Below are 26,994 nucleotides of genomic sequence, written 5' to 3'. Positions count from 1 at the left end.
ACAGAGCCAACACAGGTCCTACAGAAACAATATACCTATTATTGATTTGCTGTGATACAATCCATCAGCTACTTATTATAATAGGCCAAATCATGCTCTAAGTCATCATCATACATTCATGTGAGTAGTTTTGCAGAGTACAGTTAGTTCATGTTTATTCTGTTGGAACACCTTTACATTTTACTATAAACTGTCTATCAAATTTCCTATTTCAGGCTTTACCCACAGGCATAATTGTGGTTTTAACTTTTGTACGGACAATTTTGGTTTGATGACTCACATGCACAGTTGTGTATGTGAGTCTTTCATGAACACATGTGCACACTAACACATACACACACACACATGAACACATGTGCACACTAACACATACACACACATAACACATGCACACTACAGCTTTAGGCTGAGTTAATATAACTCAGCCTAAAGCAGGACAAGTGATGTTTTCTCTGATTTTACAGATATTTTACATACAGTTTTAACATTAATATGAAACCAAATAAAATTTTAGATAGATTTTGAAAATCAATGTTCAATCAAGAAGCAGCAGGTAATGTGCAGCTCTATTTCAGCTGAATGTCTGCTGTGAACCATCACTTCTTTCAGTCACACAACTCAGGAGTTTTCTGTAGCTAATAATGTTATGTTCCAACCAATGTTTAAACTGTCCCAAAAATAATTATAGTTTCTGATCAGCTCATGAACCTAGAGTCAACCATTTCACTGTGCCATCAGAGCTCACCTGAAATCCTGCCGTTCCAACTACTTTTGTACTGTGCTTGTCAAGCTGCTGCTTCTAGGATTTTCCTGATTAAATGATGAATGCATTTCACAAACATAGTAATCAAATGGATTATCAAACATTTGATAAATAGTCCTTTGCATGTTTCTGATGTCAAAGATGATATCTGAATCGATTACAGGCAACAGATAGCTGAGCTGTTCCTCACACTTTGGTTCCTTTCAGGAAACCGACTGACTCTATGAACTGCACACTTGCAACATGCACGCAGAAGAAGTAGCCAAGATGCAATAACTGACATGTGCCAATCCATGGAGTGGATGTGGTGTGACTGCTGTTTTTGATGCATGTCAACTCCAGACAGTGCATGTGTGCCTTACACAAAAAAACAGTGGGTCTGGGATTTTGACTTGCATGCTTCCTTTTGGTGTTACCTTGTTCTGTTTTTTTCATGGGAGGGATTCAGTCAGAAGGTACATCCTGTTCATCCTCAAAAGCCTTCCTCATCAGTTCCATACTAACATGCAAGTATGATGACATGTATGATTTGTTTTCACATTGCTTATAGCTATTAAACCACTGATCAGCTGATCACAGCATTATGAATCAGCAATCAGCATCAATACAGAAACATCCCATGGAAAATGCTTTCCTGAGGCAGCTACTCTTATCATTAGACGTCATTTTGCTGATGAATATATATCAGCTTCTCTCATGGTGGGGCAGAAAACCAAGACAGGTGTGTGTAGCTATGGAGCTCATTGTGACTTTGCCTATCAGCTGCATCACCCCTGATAAACATGTGAGTTGTTATCACCTCATTATTGTGGCCTCCTGGGATAGCACATCCATGGACTAGGTGGGTGTCATGAAGCACTAGAAAACATCATCAGCATAGATCATCTGGCACATTGTGTAGAGGGGGCTGCTGATTGCCACTGATGAACACATTCAAATTTCTGTGGATGTTAGGAGTGCTTTTGATTGTTTGAGAGGCATTATAAGGATCCTACTGTGTCAGTCATGTGGCAGGTTATGAGCTTAGATTGTGAGCATTAGTGGTGGAGCACATCCACAGGCTACTGCTTTCTCCGTAACCATCAAGACTCTCATCAGGATTATAACCATCTGATTCTATGGTTTCCATCATCCCTCATGTGTGCTGACATTTTCTAAATACAAAAACAACTCACACACATGGAGCACAAAGATGCTGAATATTAGATTATTTCATGTTGAAGTGTACATTAGGGGATAATTACCTTTCAGGAGGAAATCCTTCCAGGACTAGAGTTGGCTGATATTGAAGTCTAAGCTGGGTTTGGATGGGTCTTGCTGATCTTTGCTGGACATAAAATGTCTGGAGGTCATAAATTAGTTATCAACATGTGCTCTTAAGGTATTCACTGATGAAGGTCACAATGTTCAGCTGCTGCATGAAACACTTTAAACTCAGGTAGTAATGCTGGTGCCACTTGACAAACTTATGACATGTTCTTGGGAGTGCTTTGATTTGTTTAAGTTTGCACAGCGGCTGAAGCTGGGTGACTCTAGGTTGACCCAGAATTACCTTATAATGTATGTCTATCTCCAGTGTCCAGCACAAACACAGGAAGTGGTGTGTCCTCTATGTAGCAATGCCATAAGGACAGCTGAGGGGGTCAGGTTGTAAAATGGATGTGTAGCATGTCTAACTTTCATGCAGGAGACTGGAATGTATTGCCTAACCTCAACCATACTTGAGAAATTGTTTTTTTGTTTGTTTTTTTTTGTCAGAAGCACTACCTTTTGCTAACTTTAATTATACAATAGTAGCCACATAAAGATATTGCAGAAAGAAATACTTTTAAAACCTGGTACAAAACCTTAATAAACATCACTGAACATAGCCCAGGGTTTCACAGAATCCTCCACTATCAATATTTCCAAAGCAAAGGGGCTTCTATAGCTTTCTAAGGGTTCGTAGCGTGGTAATAGCTAGGGAAGCGAGCCTTAAGCTAGCACGCTTATGAACTAATAATAAACAGTACTCAAGGAAAAATCTAATGTCTAATGTCTAATGTCTGGAAAAGAGGGAAAATGGTGATAAGTCACTCTCAAATACTGGGAAATAGCATTGTAGTGTAGAGGGGTAGTTACCTTACACAGATACTGATGGCAGAATGGATTTTAAAGATGTTCTCACTGAATGGAAGTTTTTTGTGAGTTGTACCAGTATATCACCTGCATAGATCATCAACAACAGGAAACACTTGAAGGCAACCATGATCAACAACTTTCAGAGGAATTTTCAGCCGATAAGAGGTTTAACTTTACACGAGATCATGGCATGCAAAGATGCTGTGCAAGAAAACAATACTGATTAGTTTTACGATTAATTCAATCTAGTGTTTCTTAGAGCAGACAACTGCTACATCTTAAACTCCAATAACGTCATGAATATTATAGGAATATATAGTGCACTGTATACTGTATTCTGTAGAACTGAAAAGAAGCAAAATAAAGCTTTAGCTTTCTTACCTCTGATAGATAGGTATTTGTAGTATCTGGTTTGAATCCACATGGAAAGCAAACAAGAAAATAATCAAAATCGATATAAGAGCCAAAAAGTGAGATGGTGTATCATCCAAGTCCATGTCAGTTGTCCAGATCACCATCCTTCTTGAATCTCAGATCATCCCATTGAAAACACATTAAAGCTTAGTTGGGATGGGGACTTTGTCACTAGAGATTCTTACCAATGACAGCAGCTGCTTTAAAAAATGCAGAAGGTTGTTTTGGATGTTTCTGTTTCAATGAAATACAGTCCAGTAAGGTTGTTTTGGTGAATGATTTAAGAGTTTATGAGAAGGAGTTTATAATACTGAGACAGGAAGTTGTAATAACTTACAACAATTATCTCAGCTGCAATCATTTTGACATGTGTTGCAATTATTGGCAGCCACACACCCTGTGTTTCCATTATTTGACTGGCCAAAAGGTTTTCTGATAGACATGGATCACACTGTGTGGTGAAAAGGTTTGAGCCAGGGTTCAACTACAGCCAGTAACATGAGCACTTGGCCTCAAAATGTCACCTGCCTTCTGTCTTACCTTTGTTACTCTTACGTCGCTTCAGTCCAGAGTGTCACTAAAAGCAGCATAGTGACATTATATAATATATAATTATATAATTTACATGTTGTGTCCTCAGATTTTATGTCGAGGGCAGTTGTTTCTCTCACACATTTGTATAGATTTATCATGTGGGAAAGCAGGTGTGATTGGGCAGATTGTCAAGGTCCCTGGATTGATCAATAAGACACAAAGCATTGTGTGTGTCTGTCAGAGAGCCACCAGGAAACCTTTAGACAGACCTTTAATTATCCACTGATGAACAGAGGCGGTATTTGTAATTAGAGAAAGAAAATGTTAATGCATTCTATGGAGGATAATGACACTTTGTGCATCACACTGCCAAGGCATAAATCTCATAAATCTCAGAATCTGTGACTTCACTAATCTTGTGATGCAGCACAACACAATATACATCTTAATCTATTAAAGTTAAGAATAAAAAAAACAGAGACATTTTTATGATGTTCAAAATGATCATTGCATAATCTGTTGCATGGACTGTAGTTTAGTGAAATAAAAGTGCTTTGACTCACTCACAGATTCTTTACAAAATTGCAATTGACTTTTATTGTGTTAGCCTGTGGATAGCTAAATGGTCTGCAGGTTGTCAGTATCAGCATTTTCAGAACAGATATTGATTTGTAAGAAACGCAACGCATCAGTGTACACAGATTTTAACCAAGGCCTAAAACGCTTAATGTCATACTCATATGACACCCCACCAGAACAAATAGAGACAATGGTATTCATACAACAGAAGTAGCAGCAGCAGAGCTGAATGAAAATGTAGGGCAAATAGATTATACCTCTTTTATGAGGTTCTGGAAGACATGGTGAGAAAATATTACCAGGTAATAAAAGTTGCATTAATCTCAGTTTTCTCCCCTGATAAGTATTTATGGTTCAATCTGGTGTTTTAAGCAATTTTGAACTAATTTCTCACTCTGGCAGTATGCTTCATGGTAAATACTGGCAAATGGTACAAGGCTTAAACTACAGCACAAAGAGACAGTTAATACCAACATAGACATAAACAAGTCTCTCTTCTGTGAACACCAACGATGTACTATCATTAGTTTCGGAATGTAATTGGCCGCTGTTACAAAACAACTGGCCCCCAGCACAAGAAATAGTCCAAAACACACCCAACACATGAACAAAAAAAAAAAAGAAAACAGGGACATTCCTTTGGCTTTGGGGATCAAAATAGAACCTGAGCTGACTCTCTTCCTATTGGACAGGTAAGCTAACATTACTGCAAAGCCTGTGGAATTTATTGTGATACTGTGGTTTTAGCTGGCTAATGCTTTCTTACTTGCCTGCTAACATGGACAGATCAGTAGCAAACTACTGTGTTGCATGGATAATGTCTGCTAATTCATCCAAACTCCCAGGGATTATACGGCTGGTGAACTGACAAGCTTGTAGTTTGATAATTACTTTGATAATTACATTGGCTATCAAACCAACGTCAGACCCCTGTAGGATAGCAATGCTACAGCTACCTGTCTAACCTTTGTTTGGAAATGTGGAAATCGTCACTGGTCATACTGCGACTCCTGCACCCTCAGCAAGCACACACTGAGGTAAAGAGACTGTCAGGGTTAGTAAGAACTTTGTGCATGCAAGCAACCTGATGCAGGTTGCAGTTCACTTAACGGCCACAGGTGTCAGTAATAACAAGGGTCATCAAAGCCAGTATAACTTTGAGCTCACTTTCTTATGTTAAACATTGTAACATTTAGTTCTTGAGCCTCATAATTTCTAGTTTTTGTGTTGCAAGGCAGCACCTAGATAAACAGGAGGGGTCTGAGTCTCCTGGCCAGTTTTACAACCAGGGAGGAGAAATTACACTGATTCCTGTCAATCTCAGGGATAGAGAATAATGATGTGTTCCTTGACACAAGTGTTATTAAAAATGTCCGTACAGCTGAAACAAGGTTACACAGCACTCTCTCTCTCTCACTCTCTCTCTCCCACTCTCTCTCATACAAAGGCTACCTCCCTTTCCCCCCTCTGTCACAGACTTGCTGTCTCTCTCACTTCCTCCCTCTTACCTGTGACTCCTCCACATCTCTTTGTTTTGTAGGCAGTTTTGGTCACCTTTCCTCTCCTCCTTTTCCTCTTTTCTCCTGCAGCTATTTCTCAGACTCACCAAGCTAACATTATTGAGCCTTTAAGCCTACTTCTTCTTCCTGCCTTTAGTTGATTTGGATGTCTAGATTCATACAAATACACTACATTTAAAATGACATTTGCAAGGTTCACATTAAGAGGCTATCTCTTTTTTGGGTGTTGTTTTTGGTTATAGGAATAACCCTAACTCCATGGTATTCCACAAATTCCAACCAATCAGAAGCCATCATTTTCAGTGGCCATGTTATAGCAGTCAGTACATCGGACTGTCTGAATCACTGGTCTCACTGGAGAGTATGTGTGTGTTCTCAGCATAGAGTCAGAAGTTTAATATGAGCAGTCATGGAGCAGTCTGCTGCTAAAGGGGGTGTAAGAAAGTTTCCTGGAGGAGGAAAGTGATGCATTGCTCTCACCTGCTCTGCCTATGCCTTGATATTTCCCCAAGACCTTTCCTAACCAGTTTTTTTTTTTATTTAGATCATTCACTTCCAGTATCACTGGATTTCAGCCTCACACATTTTGTTTCTAAATCTATGAACTCACAGGGTTTTTGACAGACAGTTCACGTCACTAAGTAGAGATGCCAACTGGCTCTGAATGAAAAGAAATAAATTACAGCTGGTTTCCTTAACCAGGTGGCCTCTCACTTTCAGGGGGAACTACAGCTTGTTTGATATGTCTTTTGACCCTGTGAAATTGCAAGAGTTCATTTTGCTGAAATGATAAATCTCTATGAGGAACATGAGCTGGCAGGCCTTTGAAAATTTGCTCTGTGATGTTAAGTTGAAATAGATACCCCCCCTGTCAGAGCAGCAGAGGTAAAGAGAGAACTTCTTTGTTGTTGAGAGATGAATTTAATGCCATTTACTTACTTGTTGAAACTTACTTACTTACCTTGTTAAAAATCACTATTTGTAAAAGTAAGGTTTAAGCCTGTTCATCATTTGTTAGCACTATCAAAAATGAAAAACAAACAAAAAGTTTTTTTTTTTTTTTCATTTAAGATGTGCTCAAGAGCCTTTGAAGTGTGCTCAACTGGTGATTGAATGTCTGCTATCTCACCCATAGGTTTATCAGTGCATTTCCATTTTCTGTGATGTTGGAATTGATTAATACATTTATTTTTAATTTTTGGTTTTTAATGTTGAAAAATTTGTTGAAAATCCTGATCCTCCTATTATTTCTATCCTAATAATTATTAGTTAGCAAGTAGCAATAACCACTAATAACATAATACCTAATAGCTAATAATCTCTGTTATTAGTTCATAACCATTAATAACCCATTGCCAAATAGTTATTACATTATTCATTATTCAGTATAACACTTCATTGTTAACAAACAATAACCTGAAATTCATCTGTCACTGGCCATTAGTGTCATTAATCATGACACTTTATTGTAAATACCCTAATGTGAAATGATCACATGCTCTTACTATCACTTACATTATTGGGTCAGTCGATGTAAATATTATTAAGCTGTCAGTCTGATCTCCTTCTCAGTCACATATCTATGTGAGGAAATTTATTTTCTCTATTCTGCCCTTTGTTGAAATTCTATCTTGCATTTGTGGGTGAGACATGAGGTATAAAGTTATTGTAGTTACATTCATATCTTAATCTCTGCCTCTCACATTCCAAGTTCATGGAAGTAATTGTAGCTCATGCATTTTACAAACTGAAAATATGTGTTAATGCTGTGTCCACACTGTGCCCCTTTTGGTGTTAGCTTGTGAATTCTGGTTCTGAAAACCGTTATGACTCCAGACTCTCATTTTCATTTTCCTTCTGAATTGGTTGCTTGATATGGAATGGAAACCTTCAAATGATCTGGATTTCTGAACTGGATTAAATAACAATGAGTGAATCTTGATTTATATCAGATCTTGATTTTATATAATCAAGATTTCAATTCAAAAAGTCTGGGGATGTTATTGAGATGTAATTAAGATGTTCCTGTTGTATAAGGAAAGTGGTCTATTGAGAGTTGCTATAAACCTAAATTGTGATAATAGTTTCTCATAAAAAGGAGGAGGAAAGGCTGTTTGTTATGTGGTTTGAGTGAGTTTGATTGTTGACTCACCACTGCCATGGTATATTTGATACTTTCAGTCCTGTTTCCTAGAAATCATATTTGTGTAAAACTGAATGACTTGCATTTTGGTAGCTATTTCCCCAGTTCCAGAAATCCAATTTGTTTTCTCACTGTTAGACCAATGACAATCTTAGATAGATACAGTTGGAGGTCTTCAACTCTTGGATTGACATGAAACTCAGGCCACAAGATGTCAGAACTGCATGTTAGAAAATATCTGGTTGCTTGATAAAGAGTCAAAGGTGCAAGCCTATGGAAATCTAATCATTTGGTTCTGCTCTGCAAACTGTGGGTGGAAGCTAAAGATTAGGCAGGATTTATAGTCAGAAACCACCACACCTAAGGACGGCCTATGTCCCTTTTCTGTAACATTGCGAAACAGACATTCACACCCACTTGAGGACTGTGATTGGTCAATCTGTGCAGAGGTGAGAGAGGAAAAATTTGCATCTTTATCTGTGCTTTTTAAATAATATCATGTCTCCCCCCTATCTATGATGGCTGGGTTTTCACTCTACCTCCCAGTGTGGCTGTTCAGAACAACTATAAACACACAGCATGCCTGAAGAGCTAACGGTAGAGTGGTGCAGTGGTTAGCACTGTCACCTCACAGCATGAAAGGGTCCAGTACAAAGTTTTCATGTTCTCCCTGTGCCTACATGGGTTCTGTCTGGGTCCTCCTACAGTCCAGAGACATGCAGGTTAACTGGTGACTGCCTGTAGGTGTGAGTGTGAGTGTGAATGGTTCTTTGTCTCGGTGTGTCAGCTCTGTGATAGACTGATGATCTGTCCAGGGTGTACACCACCTCTCACCCAGATCACCCGATCAGCTGGGATTGGCTCCCGCCCCCCGTGACCCTCAAAGGATAAGAGGTACAGTATGGAGGGTCAGTTTGAATGAATTCAGTAACTATGGTGCTGTGATTAACACTTCTGACTTGCTTTTACTTTATTAGAAAGTAGACTGAAGTTTATGGGCATTGTAGTAGTTAGAGCTGACTTTAAAACTGATGGAAAAAACATAACTTCTCAGAAACAAAGTTGAAGTAATTCAAACTGGTGGCCAGAACATAAACCTATAGAATCACAGTATAAATTAGGAGAGTCGTGTACTTCTGTATTTAGTAACACTGAAAAATCATGAAAATAAAAATTCGGAGTACAGATAAATACCTTCAGAACGAGCTGTTCCTGCGAATGTAATAAGGAGCGCACAAATTTATGGATATGTTCATCACTGTCTCTAGTTGTCAGTGTATTAATATATTTTTTAGGGCACAGTATTGTTTGAAGTGCAGGGATAAAAGTGCTTTATGCAAGAAGCTTTTTTTTTCAGACAAATGTTCTTTCACCACCATATATTTTCTTAAGTTCATGAAGTCTGGACTGAAGTGACTGTATTGTGTTGTGCATACTGTCAGTGAGCTTGTTGCCAAAGGCTTTTAGTGGTAATACCTCTGAAAGCCCAGTTTTACCCATTAAAGACTCAGCCTGTTCCCAAGCAAAAGCCCCTTCTTGCTGCTGTCCTCTGAGGGAGGAGCCTGTCTTACCTGTGCTGGGTCAAACCCTCAGTATAGCTTCTCACCAGAGCAGAGACTGCCTCTCATCCTCCAACTGAAACCCAACACCTGTGACATCATGCACATAGACATTGGCTGCTGGATGGCCGGCCCTGCTTACAGAGCTGCAGGCTGTTCACTGCACTTCACTCCCAGGAGATCTCAGCTCTGACCCGCGCTACCAGCCACAAGGAGCTGATCTGTGTTCAGATTAATCATGCTGCTGCAGAGCGGTGCAGCCTCTACCTGCGGCTGACCTTAGCGACTGCACACCTCCCCTAGGCTCAGTGCTCCGCTGGTTTGGAGGGGAGTTTTTTTATGGGCTTTGTTGAGGAGTTGTTCTGTCATTTAAGAGGAATAACACTGAAGGCTGCCAGCACTGTTTCTCTTCAGGATACTTTTGTTTTCTGCATGGAGCTTGACACAGGTAAGCACATGCCATTCTGCGACTTGTGAAGTTCATGCTAAATGTGGCCACCTGCTTACATGCCTGTTGAGACTTATTTTTTCATAATAGGCTCTCAGATATCTATTTATAGCCTCTCTGAATATTATCCTATCACTGCTTTAATTATAGGTTTCATGGATAGCACTTAAAAGATCCTGATGAGTTGTTCACTCCACATAGGAATCTGTGCACTTACACACACATGCACAGTGACACAAATAGTAAGCAACAGAGGCAGAGGAGACTGAACAATACAGAGCGCACTGAAGACTTGACTTCACTCAGGAGTGTAAAACTGAGTCCACTGTGGTTCAATGCAGAACGTGCAGTTCAACTGGCTGTCCTTGTTTGATGCTTTCACCATCCAAGGTGTTTCAGTCAGCACTGTAAAACTGTAACTCTGTAAGAGTTCAACTGAAACAGACTTTTTAAATTAATAAACCTTTGTAGTAATAGTGTTAATCTTGGTTTTGTTTGTAATGTATTTTATTTAAATAGAGATCAGTTAACTGAACTGATCAATTGTTATGTTTGTAAAATGTCAGAGAATAGTGAAACATGTTTATCATAATTTCCGAGTTGTTGCCTTCACGTCTTGTTTTGTCTGACCTGCAGTCCAAGCCCCGATGATATTCACTAAGCAATGACTTAAAACAGAAAAGAAAAACAGTACATCTCTTACATTTGAGTAATTTTTTACTCATTCATTTTGCCTGTGATAAATTTTCTGTTGATAGATGTATTGATTAATTGAACAAACCTTCTGTTCTATTGCAGTGCATTTACCCCAGGCCCAATAGCCTTTACACAGTCACTGCAGTAGTCTCTGCCTCTCAAATTATGTGAAAACCTGAGACCCCTTTACACAGCCCTCAGCCTTTACCACAGAAAATTTTGGCCCAGTAAGTTTTAAAAATTTATTTTTTCAGAGAGAAATATATATATATATGTGGTGTTTCAACCCTTTATTTATGTAATTTCTTTGTTGGTCTAATTCAGCTGGAATCAGTCTAAGATTCTAAGATTTTACAACAACATTTCAGAGGTTCATAGTCCTGTTTGTTTTAAACAGCTTCCAAACTCTGAGCAGTTGAATCCAGTATCTATCAGAACAAATGGACAGGATGAATATTTACTGCACTCTGAAGAAGTTGATCTAACAAACCCTATTCTTTACCAGATTATCTATGCTCCTTTATATCTGTCAGTGTTGACCAGATCGTTTTTCAAAAGTTTAAAAAGTGTGAATGAAAACTTTTGTAGCATTATCTTGCATGGACGTGCCCTTAGTCGTATTGTTTTAAAGAAATAAAGAAAAAGCATGGGGAATGAAAGAAAACGAGGCTTGGCAATAAAATTCCATCTTCCACTAGGTTCATGTGAGCCAGTGTTAGCTGTTGGAGGAGGTCATCACCTCATCACTGCTTTCTATAGCCAGTGACTTGCTGCTTTTGACCTCAGCATTGAGAGCTTTCCAGAAGTACATCTCCCCTCGTCTTCCGTCGCTCGGCCTCCCTGTCCTCCTCCTGCTCTGCTGCTTGGCGCCACATTCTGGAATCTGAGAAAGGGCTTTGCTCACAGCAGGTTAATTGCCTCTGAGATTCCTGCGCTAATGGAGCTAATCCTTCCTTTGTGTAGTTTGTGCTTCAGATTTGAGCTTGTTTGCCAAGTTATTGTGTGAGGTCGCATGTATTAATTGATTAGCATTGAGGCTCTGTGTGCTCTTGTCTGTGTGATGAATACTTCGCAAGAAGCTCAGGGAGGTGTTGTGTTTTAACCAAGACACAAAACCACTGTTAAAGACATACACAAGGAAAATACATGCTCTGTCTATTTGAGACCTTTTACCACAGTTGGATGGAGATCAAGCTGAAGTTGCCATTGACACTGGTAATTTATTTGCCTCCACTGTGCCCCCCCGCCCCCGATTTAGAATTTGCTGTCCCCTCCCTCTATCACAAGCTTCAGAAGCAAAGTTCAAAATAGAGGGAATTTATTACCATTTCATTTTCCTGCCTCAGTTATTTAGGGTGTCATCCATAACTGAGGTCTGTGTGGAACTTAATCCCTCACATGTCCCACTATTTGTAGAATGATGTTGCAACATTATAAATTGAATTTGCTTTTCCCACTCCGCCTAGTCTTTATACACTGGTCCTTAACTCAAGTTCTTTAGATAATGGTAGACATTTTTGACTCAAGTGTTAGCAATTGGAAACAATTTATAGCAGTTTATAAATGAATGAATGAGATGTAAATATTCAGCTTTGAAAATTCTCTTATTATATCAGCCTGGAGAAATCCTCTCTTTCTGTGAAGCTGTCAGTGATGTGCAGCCTTCAGAGGCCAGTTACAGGCTTGTTGCAGCCTTGTCTCAGAGTCTGCTGCTCATCAAGGGCCCTCTCTGACTCAGTAGCTACACATCAATCCTTAAAGGGATTGTTCAGGGTTTTATAAAGCCTGTGTGACTCAGAATCAATCAGATTCTTTCAAAGAGTCAAAGAATAATTCTTAAAACCAAGAACCAAGTCACTCTTTATGTCTTGTTTTTCTTTTTTTTTTTTCAAACACCAATTACCAGCCTGTGGTGGCACACCAACATAAAGCTACCCCAGAGGCTCGTAACACCAGAAAAGTAACACAGCAAAATGTGTTTAGTTTTGTGGAAAATGGGTTTGAAGAGGACAGCTGTGTTTGTCTCATGCAACAGTGCTTCTGCCATTTTGGTCTCTGTGGTTCTCACAGGTCAGGACTTTCTTTACAGTTTGCAGTTGGTCAATAGTAAAGTTAAAGCTGAATTCTAGGTAAAGGCTCAGGGCAAATTTATTTTGACACCATGTGAGAATCCTCTAATCACAGCATTTTGAATGACATAATTTGATACTGGTCTAAGATCTCAGCCCAGTATCTCTATTTCTTGGCCTTGAACAGTTGCTAGGCAACCAGGGGAAACTTGGTTCCCGGCCAAGAAGTAGTCCAGTACATAACCTCCTGTAAATCACCACATTGTTGTTTCAATGCTTTTTTTGGTATGGATGGAAAAAATGAGATATAACATTTTAATTAGCTGTGGTGGTGTTGATAGGTGGATTATGTTACTTTGGGCAGTGGCAGGGTATCCTGCTCCTGTTTCCGATCTTTAAGTTAATCTGACTGGTTGTAACTTCATAGTGTACATATGGTTGTGGTATCGATCTTCTCATGTAACTCTGTACCAGAAAACAAATTCCTGCACATCCCAAAATGTCAGACTGTTTCTTTAACTAGGTACTTTAGTTGCCTGACTAAATTTATATTGTATTCTTTATTAGTCTATCAGTCACAATCCTAACCTTAACCTTACTGTAACTGCCATTCACAATTTACACTGACACTGAATTCACTTGTTCAGTATCAGGTTCTTGTCTGGCAATATGGTTGCTGTTTTTAAAGCCCCCCACCCTCACATTGCTGATGCAGTGGGGTGGAGATACGACAGTGCAGTCTGTGGACCTCCAAAGCTTATTCACAACAAGTCACCAGCAAAGGATGTGTCCTGACAAGCCCGCTGAATGCAGCGTGGGTAGTCCACCTGACTGTTATGACAGGAGTTATGGTCTAAGACAACCACTCTTTGCCTTCATTTCAATAAGACAGGCAGAAAGGTACAATAAAATGGAAAGCATGGAAAGTCTGGGGTTCTTTGAATATGTGTCATCATTCATACATGCAGGGGTTATTTATCATCAGACAGAGCTGAGGGGCCTCCCTGCTCTCAGCCAGCCTGTCTGTCTACAGATACATTAGTATGCTGATGGCTGATGCAGAGGGAAATGATGAGTGACTCAGGGATACTGCTGGGTATGGGCAGATACAGACAGGTGACAAATTTAAGGAAAAACCTAAATAAATGTGTGCAGGAACATAATGAATTCATACACTTCCACACAGTTGCATTGAATGGTACAATTAAGCAGTTAACATCTAGCCATGTTCTATGGCTTGTATGTAATTGCCGATCAGGCCCACTTGATGCTTATTTTGTACTAGATGGCAAAGGAAAGGGACTAAGTGACTTTGAAACAGCGTTTGCTTTTGAGGCATGGATGACAGGAGCTTTAGTCACAAAGACTGCTCAACTGGCTGCTGTTTCAATAGGAACACTGACTAAAGTGACATCTGCATTTAGATCTATGGGAAAGACATCAGTAAATAGGGTAGGGAATTGTGGTCGACAGTGTGGTCTGTAAGGAAAACTCTTCATCAGGTGACTGAGAATGTCAGAGCATGATGTGATCAGACTTTCAGCAAGAACTGTCTGTTCCCTCTAAGGAGGGAACCCCTGCAAGGAGGCAGTGCTGGGTTACTGCCTCCTTACAGTGAAGAGACGACGACACAAATATCCAAAAAGAGCTGTCAGGTTAAAGGCACATTTTCTGAGGTTGACTTTTGTTCCAGCAGTAGGTTCTATATGTCTAGTCTGATTACATATTTATCCTTACCCTACAACTCTAAATGAAACTCATTGAACACTTCTGCGATCTGTCACGAATGTTAAATCCAAAAGTCACTTGTAGTTTTCTATCCATATTCTGATGTTTTGGAAGCCTCAGTAAACCTTGTATGTTCAGCAAAAACGTGCATTGCAGTCTCACCCTTGGTGTTATGCCTAGTGAAAGTGACCTGCTCCAAATTGCTTTTGTTTGTTAAGATAAGGTAAATGGACTTAAAGTAAAAAACACATCCTCCTCCCAGTCAGAATGGAAATTACACGTTTTAGATTTTTTGGCTTCTGCCATTTTCTGCCATTTTTGCACTGCAGACTGTTGTTATATGTTCTCCACTACAGACTTTAGTTTTTTAATATTAAACTCATCCTCAAATGCCCTAAATAACCATGCAGCTAAGGTGCTGTCTGAATTTGCTGTGAATGGTTTTTTGTTTTAAACCGGACCAGGATCTTTACTAACCAAAACCAAGAGCTGTGAGAGTCTAAACAGAACCAAAAAAAAAGTCTGATAATGTTGGAGTCACTATAAGTGGATATTTTGCTACAACACCAGATACATTGGCAGAAAACAAATATGTCGCCTGTAAAAGTTTTACTGATTTACTCAGGATGTACCCAAATCTGAATATGTTATTTGGGAAAAGGAATAAATAATGTGATGAAAATATATATTTACTCTACCCAAAGTTGTTTATGAATATTTAGGGGAAACATTGCTGCATGTCACACATTGCTTTTCATTACATCCACTCACATTGCTGTATCCTGGGAGAAGCAAGGTCTCACACAGAGATGTGCTATCATCAGAAAGTGAGTAAGTTTGGAGATGGCAACAGGTACACCACTATTTATGCTTACATTGCATCCACAGTGCACAGTGCACATACCTTCCCTCATGAAGCCAAATATGCATTTTCCACAGCAGTACCTGTAATCCACCAATGATAATGGACATGACTTTACTTTTATATCATCATTCTGTTTTAATTAAAAACATTTTAGTGTCATGGATCTCTAAGTCTGTGGGTGTGTCTCTCACATGGAACTCTTCCCACCAGCGCTCCTTGTCCCTCCCCTCCAGCCTCTCCACACTAAAGCAGTGACACAGAATTTAAACCAAAAACCAGTGACATCAAAAAAACACTGACATCATAAAAAAAAAAACAAAAACAAAAAAATAACAGCTCACTGAAAACAGACAGACGGGACAAAAAGGGAAATCTGCAGATTGTCATTGAAAAACACATCATAATACAAAAGTTATTATAATAAAGTCAGATAACATTATTTTGAGGTTGTAATTTTTGAGGTCTGTGGTTTATTCTTCAGTAAAACGTTTTTCAATGCTAGTACAACTTTTTACAATACAAACGTTTTCAGTTTGGGTTTTGTTTTCAATGCTAAATTTGATTTTCAGTGTCAACATTTTAATGTCACTTTTCTAGCTCCTTACATGTTACCCTTTGGAATTGTTGCAAGACAAAATCTGCAACTTTGAGAAGCTGCTTCTGTGAGGGAGAATGTGCCCTGACATGGTCCAAGGCAAGTTGTCTCGTTATGATGAACAATTAACATGATCAAAATGTGTTCATAGAATTCAGATAGTATACAGCAATTACACTGGTCCTTTCAAACAACTCAATTAGCATAGGAAAAACTGATCTGATTTACTTCACATGAGATTAACTGGTGAATAAAAATTAATCATAAGATTATTTTTGACAGTATCCTTACTTTACCTTAGCTCATCATGATGACACATACAGTTATGAGTTATATACTGTGAATTTTTAAGCCCCCATTTACTTTCTTGATACAATTCAATTCAAATCAATTCAATTCAGTTTTATTTATATAGCGCCAAATCACAACAAGTCATCTCAAGGCACTTTTCATATACTGTAGAGCAGGTCTAGACCGTACTTAGATTATAATATTTGCAGAGAGAGATCCAACAGTTCCCACCATGAGCAGCACTAGGCGACAGTGGCAAGGAAAAACTTCCTTTAAGAGGCAGAAACCTCGAGCAGAACCAGACTCAGAGTGGGCGGCCATTGAATGGTTGGGTTAAAACCTCAGCCAATATCAAGATCAGTGTTTTCATGTGATTTCAGGAAATACTTCCCTAGTTAGTCTTATTGTTTGTAGTTTTTCAGCTGCAGTTAAAACCAATATCAGATTGTTGTAAATCAGCAAATGCTAAGCATGATTGAAATATCAATTTTCTTATTTTTATTGATTTTGTTAGTTTTACTTTTTGGGCATAGTAAAATATGTATTGAAATAGATATTCTCCACAGACTCATTTCACTGAAGCTAGTAGGAGAATTACAAAGTATCAGCAGAATATCTGTAACACACCCACATCAGGAACATCCCACACATTCCATTCCTGCCATTTGGTTACATTTATATTGCACCAGTTCACTGCTGCCAAACTAGAGGCTTAAATCTTTCCTGGTTGGCAGTGGATCCTCCAGGGTCCTCCATCAGTCCAAACCCAGCCACTTCACTCAACTAGTCAGGTCTTATTGATCTGTCTGTTGACACAGTTTTGTCTCCAGGAGTGAAGGCGTGAGGGAATGTGACTCTGTCCACACAGCCTGGAGACACAGTGGCTCAGCAGCATTCATGTTCAACAGTCTTTATGAAGGTGGTCAGTGGGCAGCTGTCCTTTCAGGAAGTGTCACCATAAAAGCTCTAGTATGTCTGTGACCTTTGGCCTTTGGCATGGTGAAACAGAGTGCGGTGAAATGTGAGGAGACAACAGCTCCCACCTTGCTGATGGTGTGTGTTACACACTATGGAATGTAACACAGTGTTGAAATTTAAAGTTTTGCTGCCAGGAAGCCTATCATTGAGATTTTAGAGATTTTTTTTTGCCTCTTTGCAGTATTGGTTGCTTCACTGACTTGTAATTTGCCATAATATAGTGTATTGTTGCTGTCTAATTACACCATAATTATAGAAAATGGAGAGCTGTAATTAAAAGGCCCTACCACAGAATGTAATCAGCAGTTTTTCTGCCAGAGGAACATTTTGATTTTACCCTTTCTAACAGTAATACCAGCCTATCATGGTGTCAGCACAAAGGCTTTCATTTTGCTCTATTTCATTTCATTTTTAACAGCAGCTTGTCAGCTCTATGAAAAACTAATCTCATTTTCTGTTTTGGAAAAAGGTGTTGGTTGGAGATAATGCCACTGGCCTCAGCTGATGTTTGGAAGTGCACTGTATAATGGCAGGACTTTTTAAAAAGCTGTTTACAGTAATGGGCCTGTACAGCAGAGTGTGACTGGGGTCAGGTTCAGTCAGGGGAAGATTGGGGTGTTGGTTAAATACTGAAACAGTAAAAATGTCACCTTTTTTATACTGAACTAAGAAAACCATCTTTCACCAACATTAACTAAGTGGTGTGAGTTCATGCTTTGGTTCTCCTGTGCAGATACTGACAGTTCAAGAAAATTCTATTTAACTGTAATAAAATGCACCAGAAAGTGTGTTTTGTAGTAAACTTAATCACTTGCTGGATTGTGTTCAGAGGCACGGTTTTGTTTTTTTAAATGATTGAAGTGCTGCATTTATTAACAGCAGCTGACTCACCACATTCCGAGTCATGTCTGTGGTTTAGGTGACAAAACCTTAACCACAGCTGTGAGAGTCTAAACACAACCAGAAAACTGTTTAATAAAGCTGGATCACACAAGTGGATATTGTGCCACAAGATCAGATAAAACAACATGTAATGTCTGTGAAAGTTTTATTCATGTGTTCAGACAATTTGCATAAATGAACAGCACATCCTCATTAACAGAAAATGTAATCCACTTGCAGTATATCACATTACCAAACATTTATAGGAGACAGGGTTGAAAAGGAGTTGATTGTAGGAAAACAAATAAAATACATTTTCAGTGAGCATTTTGCTCATACTCTGAGCAGCTGTGTGCCCATCACTGAAGTATCAAAATAGAAAAAAATGTTTGGCAAAAATGGCTAAATTCAATTAAACTTATACAGTTGTGCAAAGAGCTTTTACACTTGCTTTTGCTGGTTTTTGTCTAAATAATTAATGTTCTTAATATGAGATGGAAACACCTCTACTGTATCATTTTCAGATAAGTTGTCTTTGAAAATAGATTTACTGTTGCAAATCAGAAGTATAGAAATATAATTCTGAATAATCACATTTTATCCACTTTTGGATTTGAAGAAATTCCAGTACAATTCATGTGCTTACACTTCATGAGTGGAAAGTTTTCTTGGCTTAGAGCCAGAGATTCTTTTTTATTTCTGTGGGTACAACTCTGTTGTCAACTTCTGTAGCAGCTGTCATGGTGGGCCCGTGTGTACTGTTTTTGATGGTGTTCCAGGAGGCACTGGGCCCTCTTTAACAACTCAGACAATATGAAGTGACTGATGTGATACTGAGACTTTTCTTATGCCAATGAAAATAACTTTTAAAGATGATATGACATAACATGTTTCAGACGTCTGAACCCACCTGCAAAACATGGTTACAGTCTCTAATGCTTTCTGTCTGTTATTGGTGTTAACAACATCACCGTCATCAAGTTTGCAAACCCAGTTTGTGGCAAGGGTTACCATTTTAATACTTTTACAGTTATTGTTATTATTTGATATCAGTGGGGCAGCACACAGTGAGAAAGTAAAGCCAGTTTCAGTAAAGCACTCAATAACCATTAGCACAGTCTGCAGCCATGAGCTCCAACAGGTCTACACAGCAGCACGTCTGACTTATTATTGTATGGGTCTTTATAACATTGCCACTGATTATAAAATAAATGTCCAACTGCTTCATTTGTCGGTGAATGCCATCATTATTCTTGATTTTAAATACTGATTTTAGACAAAAATTTTTAGACTAAAATTTAGGTTACATTGATTTGATAAATGAAACAGATCAGTTCTTGCCTTAGGTAAGTGTGATCACCCACAACAAGCCTGAGGCTGACAACTGTTCTCAGTCTCTAAATGTGGGGCCCTGGGCCTCACAGGGCACTTCCCCACCTTTGTTTCCATATTCTGTTTTTGGTGGCCTTGCTGTGCAGTGTTTCACAAAAGTTAAGGACTGCAGAGGTTTTGGGTCGACAGCAGGCTGGCCCTCGAGGAAACTGGGCTGCTCTGGCAGTAATTGGCTGAGAGATGGCTTTTAGAAGAACATAAATTATTCACCCACACCATCTCCTTCCATCCTTGAGAAATGCAGGAAATTGACTCATGAAATGAAAAAAACACTGTTCTTGTTCTCCCAAACTTTTCTCAGTACGACATGTTCTTACTTATTTGGCTGCACTTTTTATTGTGACCAAAGTGTCATGAGTCCTCTTAGTTTACTTTTTTCTGTTTTGTCAAGAAAATCTTTCTTTTTTGGGGTTTTATTTCTTTTTTGAAGAAGAAGAAGAATTTTGTTTGTCGCCATTACATTTATCTCTTATTTCATCAACAAAAATTGACAATTGATGAAACGTATTAAAGACGAGACATGACCTAATCACTGTTATAAAGTCTTATTTAGTGACCTACAAAAAAACAGCCACAAATTCAGGCCAGCAAAATAAGATAAGCTAATATTATCATAGTATTATCATGTTAGCATCAGCATAATGACAACTAAATTACATTGTTAAATACACAGTGATAACTATTTACAAAATCATCATAGAAATTTGCGCCAATCCCATTGTTGTGTGATCACAACAAAAAACCCTGCAAGGAGGTGGCTGTTTTTAACTATAATTGATTAGCGCTCGATATCAGATGTGTGAGCCAATGAAAGGATTGAAATGACTGGTGATTGATGAGTACTGTGTTTCATCTCACTGCATTAATGTATCAAAGCTCTCTGAAGGTTTCTCTCATGTGTGCTGTGGCTGCCAGCTGACAGCCAGTCTTTCTTCCTGCCAGCTGTCTGGACCGTCAGTAAGTGAATAACCCCATGGACAAATAGTCCACATAGTCTCCACAGAGTGATGAGGGGAACTAATCTGTGACTGCAGAGAAGTATTCTGGGGCTGCAGGGAAAGTCATGGCTGGAGATAGACTGGGTTTTAACCATAGGCACAATTCTTTTCTAATATCATGCTTTGTTTAATAACTACTAGTGACTGCCCCAGGGTCTACATCTCATCTCATCTTCATCCATGTATTAGGTGAGTCTTGGAACCTGGCCTATACCCTATAATCTGGTACTGCATTATTTCACATTTTTATGTCCCTCATACTCTTCACACTGGGCATTATGAATCTACTACTACTATCTAATTAGGAGGGATGATGTCAAAATACTAAAAATAATCACACCTGAACCCAGAGTCGAGAACCAGGTCTCATCAGGCTTGGTACCAAAAACCATGACCCTGGACACATAGAAGGAGAAATAATAGTATTTGCTGTTATTTCACAACCAGTAGAAAGAGACAGGAAACATTTCATGGAATTATTTTATTTATCACAGTGTATTGTCGGGCACTATTGCACAGACTTTGAGCCAGATTCATTTTTCAAGGGAAGACCCTACACTTTTTTCTGCTGATTTAACTGAATAACTTTTGTGTTGTCAAAGCAGAATTTGATGACTGCATTTTTGCCCTGATTTTACTGGCTTGGTGATCATGTTCATTTAACAATAGTAAAATACAATGGTTGTGTGATGCATGTTGCATCATGGACCTGAACTTTGTTTAGTGGTGGTGTGTGACCAGTGCCTCCTCCCTGCGCCTGAATGACACCAGCCCTCATCTCCATGGACCTAAAGTGGAGAAAGGCCTGACTAAGAAACAATAAAGGAAAGCTTTTCACAGCACACTAAGGCTTGGGGACTTTCATTGGATCTAGCTGAAGTATCCAGGCTGAGGTCAGTAAGATTATTAATGTCATGTCCTGAATGCTGCTGCTGATCTGATAACAAGTATTAAAGAAGCTACTTTGAATTTATAGTTTTAAAAGATCAGTAAAATATACAGTATTCAGTGGAACTCATTTTATCACAGCAAAATGAGCCTCAGAAAGTAATAAAAATATTGATATCTACTGTTCTGTAGCACAGAATGGAACAACTGCACACAGTACTAGTGATCTGGCACTGACACTGAGCTGGATAGGTCCTGTATTGGCTGAGCATAAGTGACCATTCCAGTGGTGTTTAACGTTTCAGCCCATAAGCAGTGGTGAAATGTAAATATAACTAAGTACATTTATTCAAGTACCGTGCATTTCAGAGGGAAGTGTACATTTTACTCTCACTACATGGCCTTCCCAGTCACCAGATCTGAATGGAGTAGAACACCTTTGGAATATGGAAGAACAGGAGATGCTGTTCGGACACCCATTGTATTTTTTCAGTAATGATGCTAAAACTTGATGGCAAATCACAAAAAGGAGTTTCATTTGTATTAATATACAGTAATATGCAAAGGTTTTAGGTACTAAAATGAGGATGCTGTCAAAAATGATCCTATGATTAATTTTTATTTGTCAGTTAACCTCTTGTGAAGTGCAGTAATCAGACGCTTGAAGTAAGTGAAATGCTCTAACATAAAAGCTAACTGGTGTGAAGAAATACCTTGTCAGACAAAAAACAAACATATATTGCCTTCATTTAAGATATTTCATCTTACTTAGATTTCAATTTTTGCAGTGCACTCATAAATAATAACATACCACCAAGCATTATCAAAAACATTTGCTGCGTGTAGTTACAAGGTCATGGCTTTTCACCAAACTCCTTCCTTCACTGTTTGGTTTTGATGTGGCCAAGCTCAAACCACTATTTTCTGGGTTGACTCGACTGGTTGCCCAAACTCTGCATAGTCACTGATTATTTTTCTTCATCTGCACCATACAGGCCCTCCAGTCAGTGTGCTTCATGGACTCCACCATCATAGTGTCTTAATGGTCAATGCACATTTTAGAGCAAAATGAAACATTTGATCTGTTGATCCAAGAGTAATCTACATTAACTCTGATAAACAATTAATTTAAGTAATTTACAGTTGCTCAATAAGACAAACAAACATTGACTGGATCCAGTGATGATATCAATGTGAGGTTTATATGATTAGAAACTAAATAGCTTTTGTTTTTGGACTGATTGTTGGATGAAACAAGACTAAAACAAGATGAACAAGATTTGAACATCACTTGGTCTGGAATTGTGTGTTTTTTCATAACTTTTAGACAGTATATAGACTAAACAACTATTTAATTAACTGCAAAGATATAAACTGATTTTATCAATGATATGACTATGACTTCTTAGGTATCTCTACTTAATATGAAGAATCCTTGGGTTTTGCTATTTTCTGAACATAGTCCTGTTATCAGTCAGTCAGTCTATGGAAACGCATACTGTGCAATCTGGTTGTCTGAATTAGGTCTGCCTGGTATTATAACCTAACCCAGCTTTTCTTCTCACTACGAAATATGATATAAATACAAAAGCAATGCTGCCTTCCAGGCACTCCCTCCAAAACATATATTTCAGGTAACAATCATCTGGAATTTGTGGCTAAACAAAATAAATGTGCTGTGTTCATGATGCCCTCTGAAAATGGTGGTAACCACATTAATGAGAGTATTAGAAACAGGTGGTGGTGTTATTGTCATGTTAATTTTGGTCCCACATTTGAGCGATTGTAGTTACCTGTTCTGAGGATTGTATCTCATGTTGTATGTCAAACAATGCTTGAATAAAAGTCTATTTTCGAACTTTTTTTAGACAAAGCCAGTTACCGATATGCTAAAACACTGGAGTGCTGCGATGTAGAAAGAAACTAGACAGAATATAATTTCCATGAAGAGTTTGAGATGCGGTACAATGGATGTGTTGTGATTTGTGAGATGGGTGAGTGCACATGAAAGTGTTGTTGAAGGTGCCTCTGCAGTGCTGTTGGCAGACATGGCATAATGGTATGGAGAAATGCTGTTGAAATTCAGCACTTATTCTCCTTCCTGCTTCCTGTCATAACACACCTAATGACTTGTCAAAGATGTTGGAAATTGTCCCCAAACTTCCTCTGAACTGTTTCTGTGACACTTTCTGTAATTGTTCAACTTTCAGACTGAAAGTTGAAAGTGGATTTTTAGTCAATTGTATGGAAGCATTCAAAGCTTTCATGAATTGTGTGTGTGCATTTTCATTTAAACCTATTGAACAAAATTAACTTTTAAACAGTCAAGTAGATTTAACATACAGTATACTAGAGAGCAGATAAAATGGTCAAATGTGTCTGGTTCTTTCTCATCACATATCTGGTTTTGATGTGCAATCAGTGGAGTTGTGAGGCCTGCACTGGACTTGTTGTGAGGCCTGGGCTGGACTTGTCTTCCATTCATTTCAGTAATCACAGGAAACCACAAGAAACATGTCAACAAGCCTTATTGTAAAATAATACAGCAGGCAGGTTTGCCTGTGCAGTGCATTACTTTTAATAACCTCAAAGGTTGGAGTGTGTAAATCTTTTTATACCTACACATGTATCATTTGTTCAGTTCTGTTGGGGTATCTGCATGGCCTAAGATGCAAACCATAAAAGCACAGTGTCTGGTTTGATTCTGGCTGGTGATCTTTGTTACACTGCTAATGTTTCCAGTTTGTGTCATTTGTAAAATGTCCAAAAAATAAATAAAAAAGGGACACATACATTGGCATAAATTGGCATTTTGGGAGCAAATGGAAAATTTCTCCCAATGAAGTTAATGGACAAAAGCATCTACCAAAAGATATAATGTAATCTACTGTAATGCACTTCATTAGAATGACCTTACATGTAAAAACACTTAAAAGTATAACATGGTATAATTCAACAAAACTATTCATAGCTGCCAAAATAATTATGAACCAGCACCTCTGTAAAAGAGTTTCAACAAAACCAAACATTTTGTGGCTGAGGGGCTGTTGTACTGGCCTGCATTAGTTTTAGATAGTTGTACGTAGTATATTGCCAACTGTTTCACATCACAGATAAGATGAGTATAGGTGGCTGCTCTGGAGGGTTGCTGGACTTTACTGTAACTGGGCAGGGAGCTGAGTAATACATTGATTGTATTGAAGAAAAAATAGTGATAATGTTGAGTATTTATTCAAATAAAAGATATCTATAAGTAAAAGCATGAACAATAAGTACATGACAAATAAAATATCTAAGTTGACTCATCAAACTGAGTAGATGCTTAAAACAGCAAGTGCAAATGCTTTAATAAACTGCGGTGAAATGGATGACCACACACACTCTGCAAAACTTCTACCCTTAATATCAGTTCTCTTGTGTCTTTGCAGGTGTCACTCTATGATTGTGTGAGGTCATAGCCAATCAGCAGCAGTGTCAGGACCAGAGGGGAGCGTAGCAACAGACACAGCATGGACCTGAGATTCAGACGGCTGTCGTCTCTCACCAGGGGAGCTCTTCATCTCCTGCTGCTGGCCAGACTGGTGCTGCTTTCTCACACAGAGAGTGAGTACTTTCCACACAGCTCAGAGCTCTGAGTATATGTCTATCAGCTGTCTGAGATCTTCAGACGCACCTTTTAAATGGGACCTTGTGACTGAAACACACAATACTTTTAACTCAAAAACATGTTTTACTTCAATACATTATTATTGCATTAAGTTTCAAAGTGATTTGAACTTTTATCAAACTCAAAGTAGAATTTAGAGGTTTGCAGAAGTATTTGTTGAACCAACTGTACACATTTTTATCTGAAAGGTATGCAGAGCATTCCTGTGCTTCTCATTGGTTTGGACTGTTTACCAGAATCATATTTGCTCCACTGGAGTCCAATTTACAGAGAAAAGCTCCTCATCACACTGTTGTCACCCAATCTTCCCATTGTTCTATTACACACTGCACAAGAACAACCTGATTCATACTCACATCGTTGAAGTTGGTATCAGCACAGGAAAGGAGTGCTGGTGTGTTGGATATTGGGATAAATACTCACATTAGTTGGTGGGAATTTCTCTTTATTTATTTTTTAGGTTTGGATGTTTTAAGAGCAAGCTCTAGCTGCATTAACACTCCACACACTGTTCTTTTAGTACTTTATCATGTACTGTAACTATAATGTAAGATTTTTACATAGTGCCAAAATGTGCAATTTTATTTTATATACAAATGGTCAAAATAACAAAAAAGATGCAGTGTTTTTAGACCTCAAATAATGCAAAGAAAACAAGTTCATATTTATTTTGAAACATCACAATACTAATGTTTTAACTTAGGAAGAGTCAGAAATCAATATTTGGTGGAATAACCCTGATTTTTAATCACAGCTTTCATGTGTCTTGGCATGCTCTCCACCAGTCTTTCACAATGCTGTTGGGTGACCTTATGCCACTCCTGGTGCAGAAATTCAAACAGCTCAGCTTTGTTTGATGGCTTGTGACCATCCATCTTTTTCTTGATCACATTCCAGAGGTTTTCAATGGGGTTCAGGTCTGGAGATTGGGCTGGCCATGACAGGGTCTTGTTCTGGTGGTCCTTCATCCAGACCTTGACTGACCTAGCTGTGTGGCATGAAGCATTGTCCTGCTGGAAAAACCAGTCCTCAGAATTGGGGAAAATTGTCAGAGCAGAAAGAAGCAAGTTTTCTTCAAGGATAACCTTGTACGTGGCTTGATTCATGCGTCCTTCGCAAAGACGAATCTGCCCGATTCCAGCCTTGCTGAAGCACCCCCAGATCATCACCGATCCTCCACCAAATTTCACAGTGGGTGCGAGACACTGTGGCTTGTAGGCCTCTCCAGGTCTCTATCTAACCATTAGACGACCAGGTGTTGGGCAAAGCTGAAAATTGGACTCATCAGAGAAGATGACCTTATTCCAGTCCTCTATGGTCCAGTCCTTATGGTCTTTTGCAAACCTCAGCCTGGCTCTTCTTTGCTTCTCATTGATGAAGGGCTTTTTCTAGCTTTACACGACTTGAGCCCTGCCCTAGGAGCCTGTTTCAAACTCTTCTTGCCGTGCACTTCACCCCAGTTGCCATTTGCCATTCTTTTTGTAGGTCACTTGATGTCATCTTGCGGTTGCTGAGTGGCATTCGAATGAGTTGATGGTCATCCTGGTCAGTGGAGAGTCGTTTTCGCCCTCTGCCAGCCCGTAGCTTTGTTGTCCCCAATGTCTGCTGCTTGACCTTGTTCTTATGAACCGCCGTCTTAGAAATTTTAAGGATGGAAGCAACCTGACACTCACTGTATCCCTCTGCCAGTAAAGCCAGAATTGAACCCTTCTTTTCCTCACTCAAAACTTTTCTTTTCAACTCTTTTGGCATGGTCAGCAGTTATTTTTGATACCAATTACTTTTGAGGTACTACTAGCACTATTTTTGCCATCCAGCTGGTCCTATTGCAAGAGGATAGTGATGACCACAGCAGTGGTTTTTA

At 38.8% G+C, this 26,994-nt stretch overlaps 1 protein-coding gene across 16 annotated transcripts in view; it reads left to right on the top strand.

The window, feature by feature from the left end:
* ptprfa (protein tyrosine phosphatase receptor type Fa) overlaps positions 1-26,994 on the top strand; it is a 344,522-nt gene that overhangs the window by 126,299 nt on the left and 191,229 nt on the right. For 15 of the 16 annotated variants that reach the window (XM_051077207.1, XM_051077194.1, XM_051077198.1 and 12 more), the window contains exon 2: positions 24,892-25,066. In XM_051077207.1, coding sequence (XP_050933164.1) covers positions 24,973-25,066 — 94 coding nt within the window. In that variant the 5' untranslated portion in view covers positions 24,892-24,972. Of the gene's footprint in view, positions 1-9,784; positions 10,082-24,891; positions 25,067-26,994 lie in introns of those variants that run through there. The other variant, XM_051077196.1, reaches the window with a different exon arrangement.

This window comes from Lates calcarifer, linkage group LG17 (assembly GCF_001640805.2).
Source record: "Lates calcarifer isolate ASB-BC8 linkage group LG17, TLL_Latcal_v3, whole genome shotgun sequence".
Classification (NCBI taxonomy): Eukaryota; Metazoa; Chordata; class Actinopteri; family Centropomidae; genus Lates; species Lates calcarifer.
This window is presented reverse-complemented; position numbering and strand designations above follow the sequence as displayed.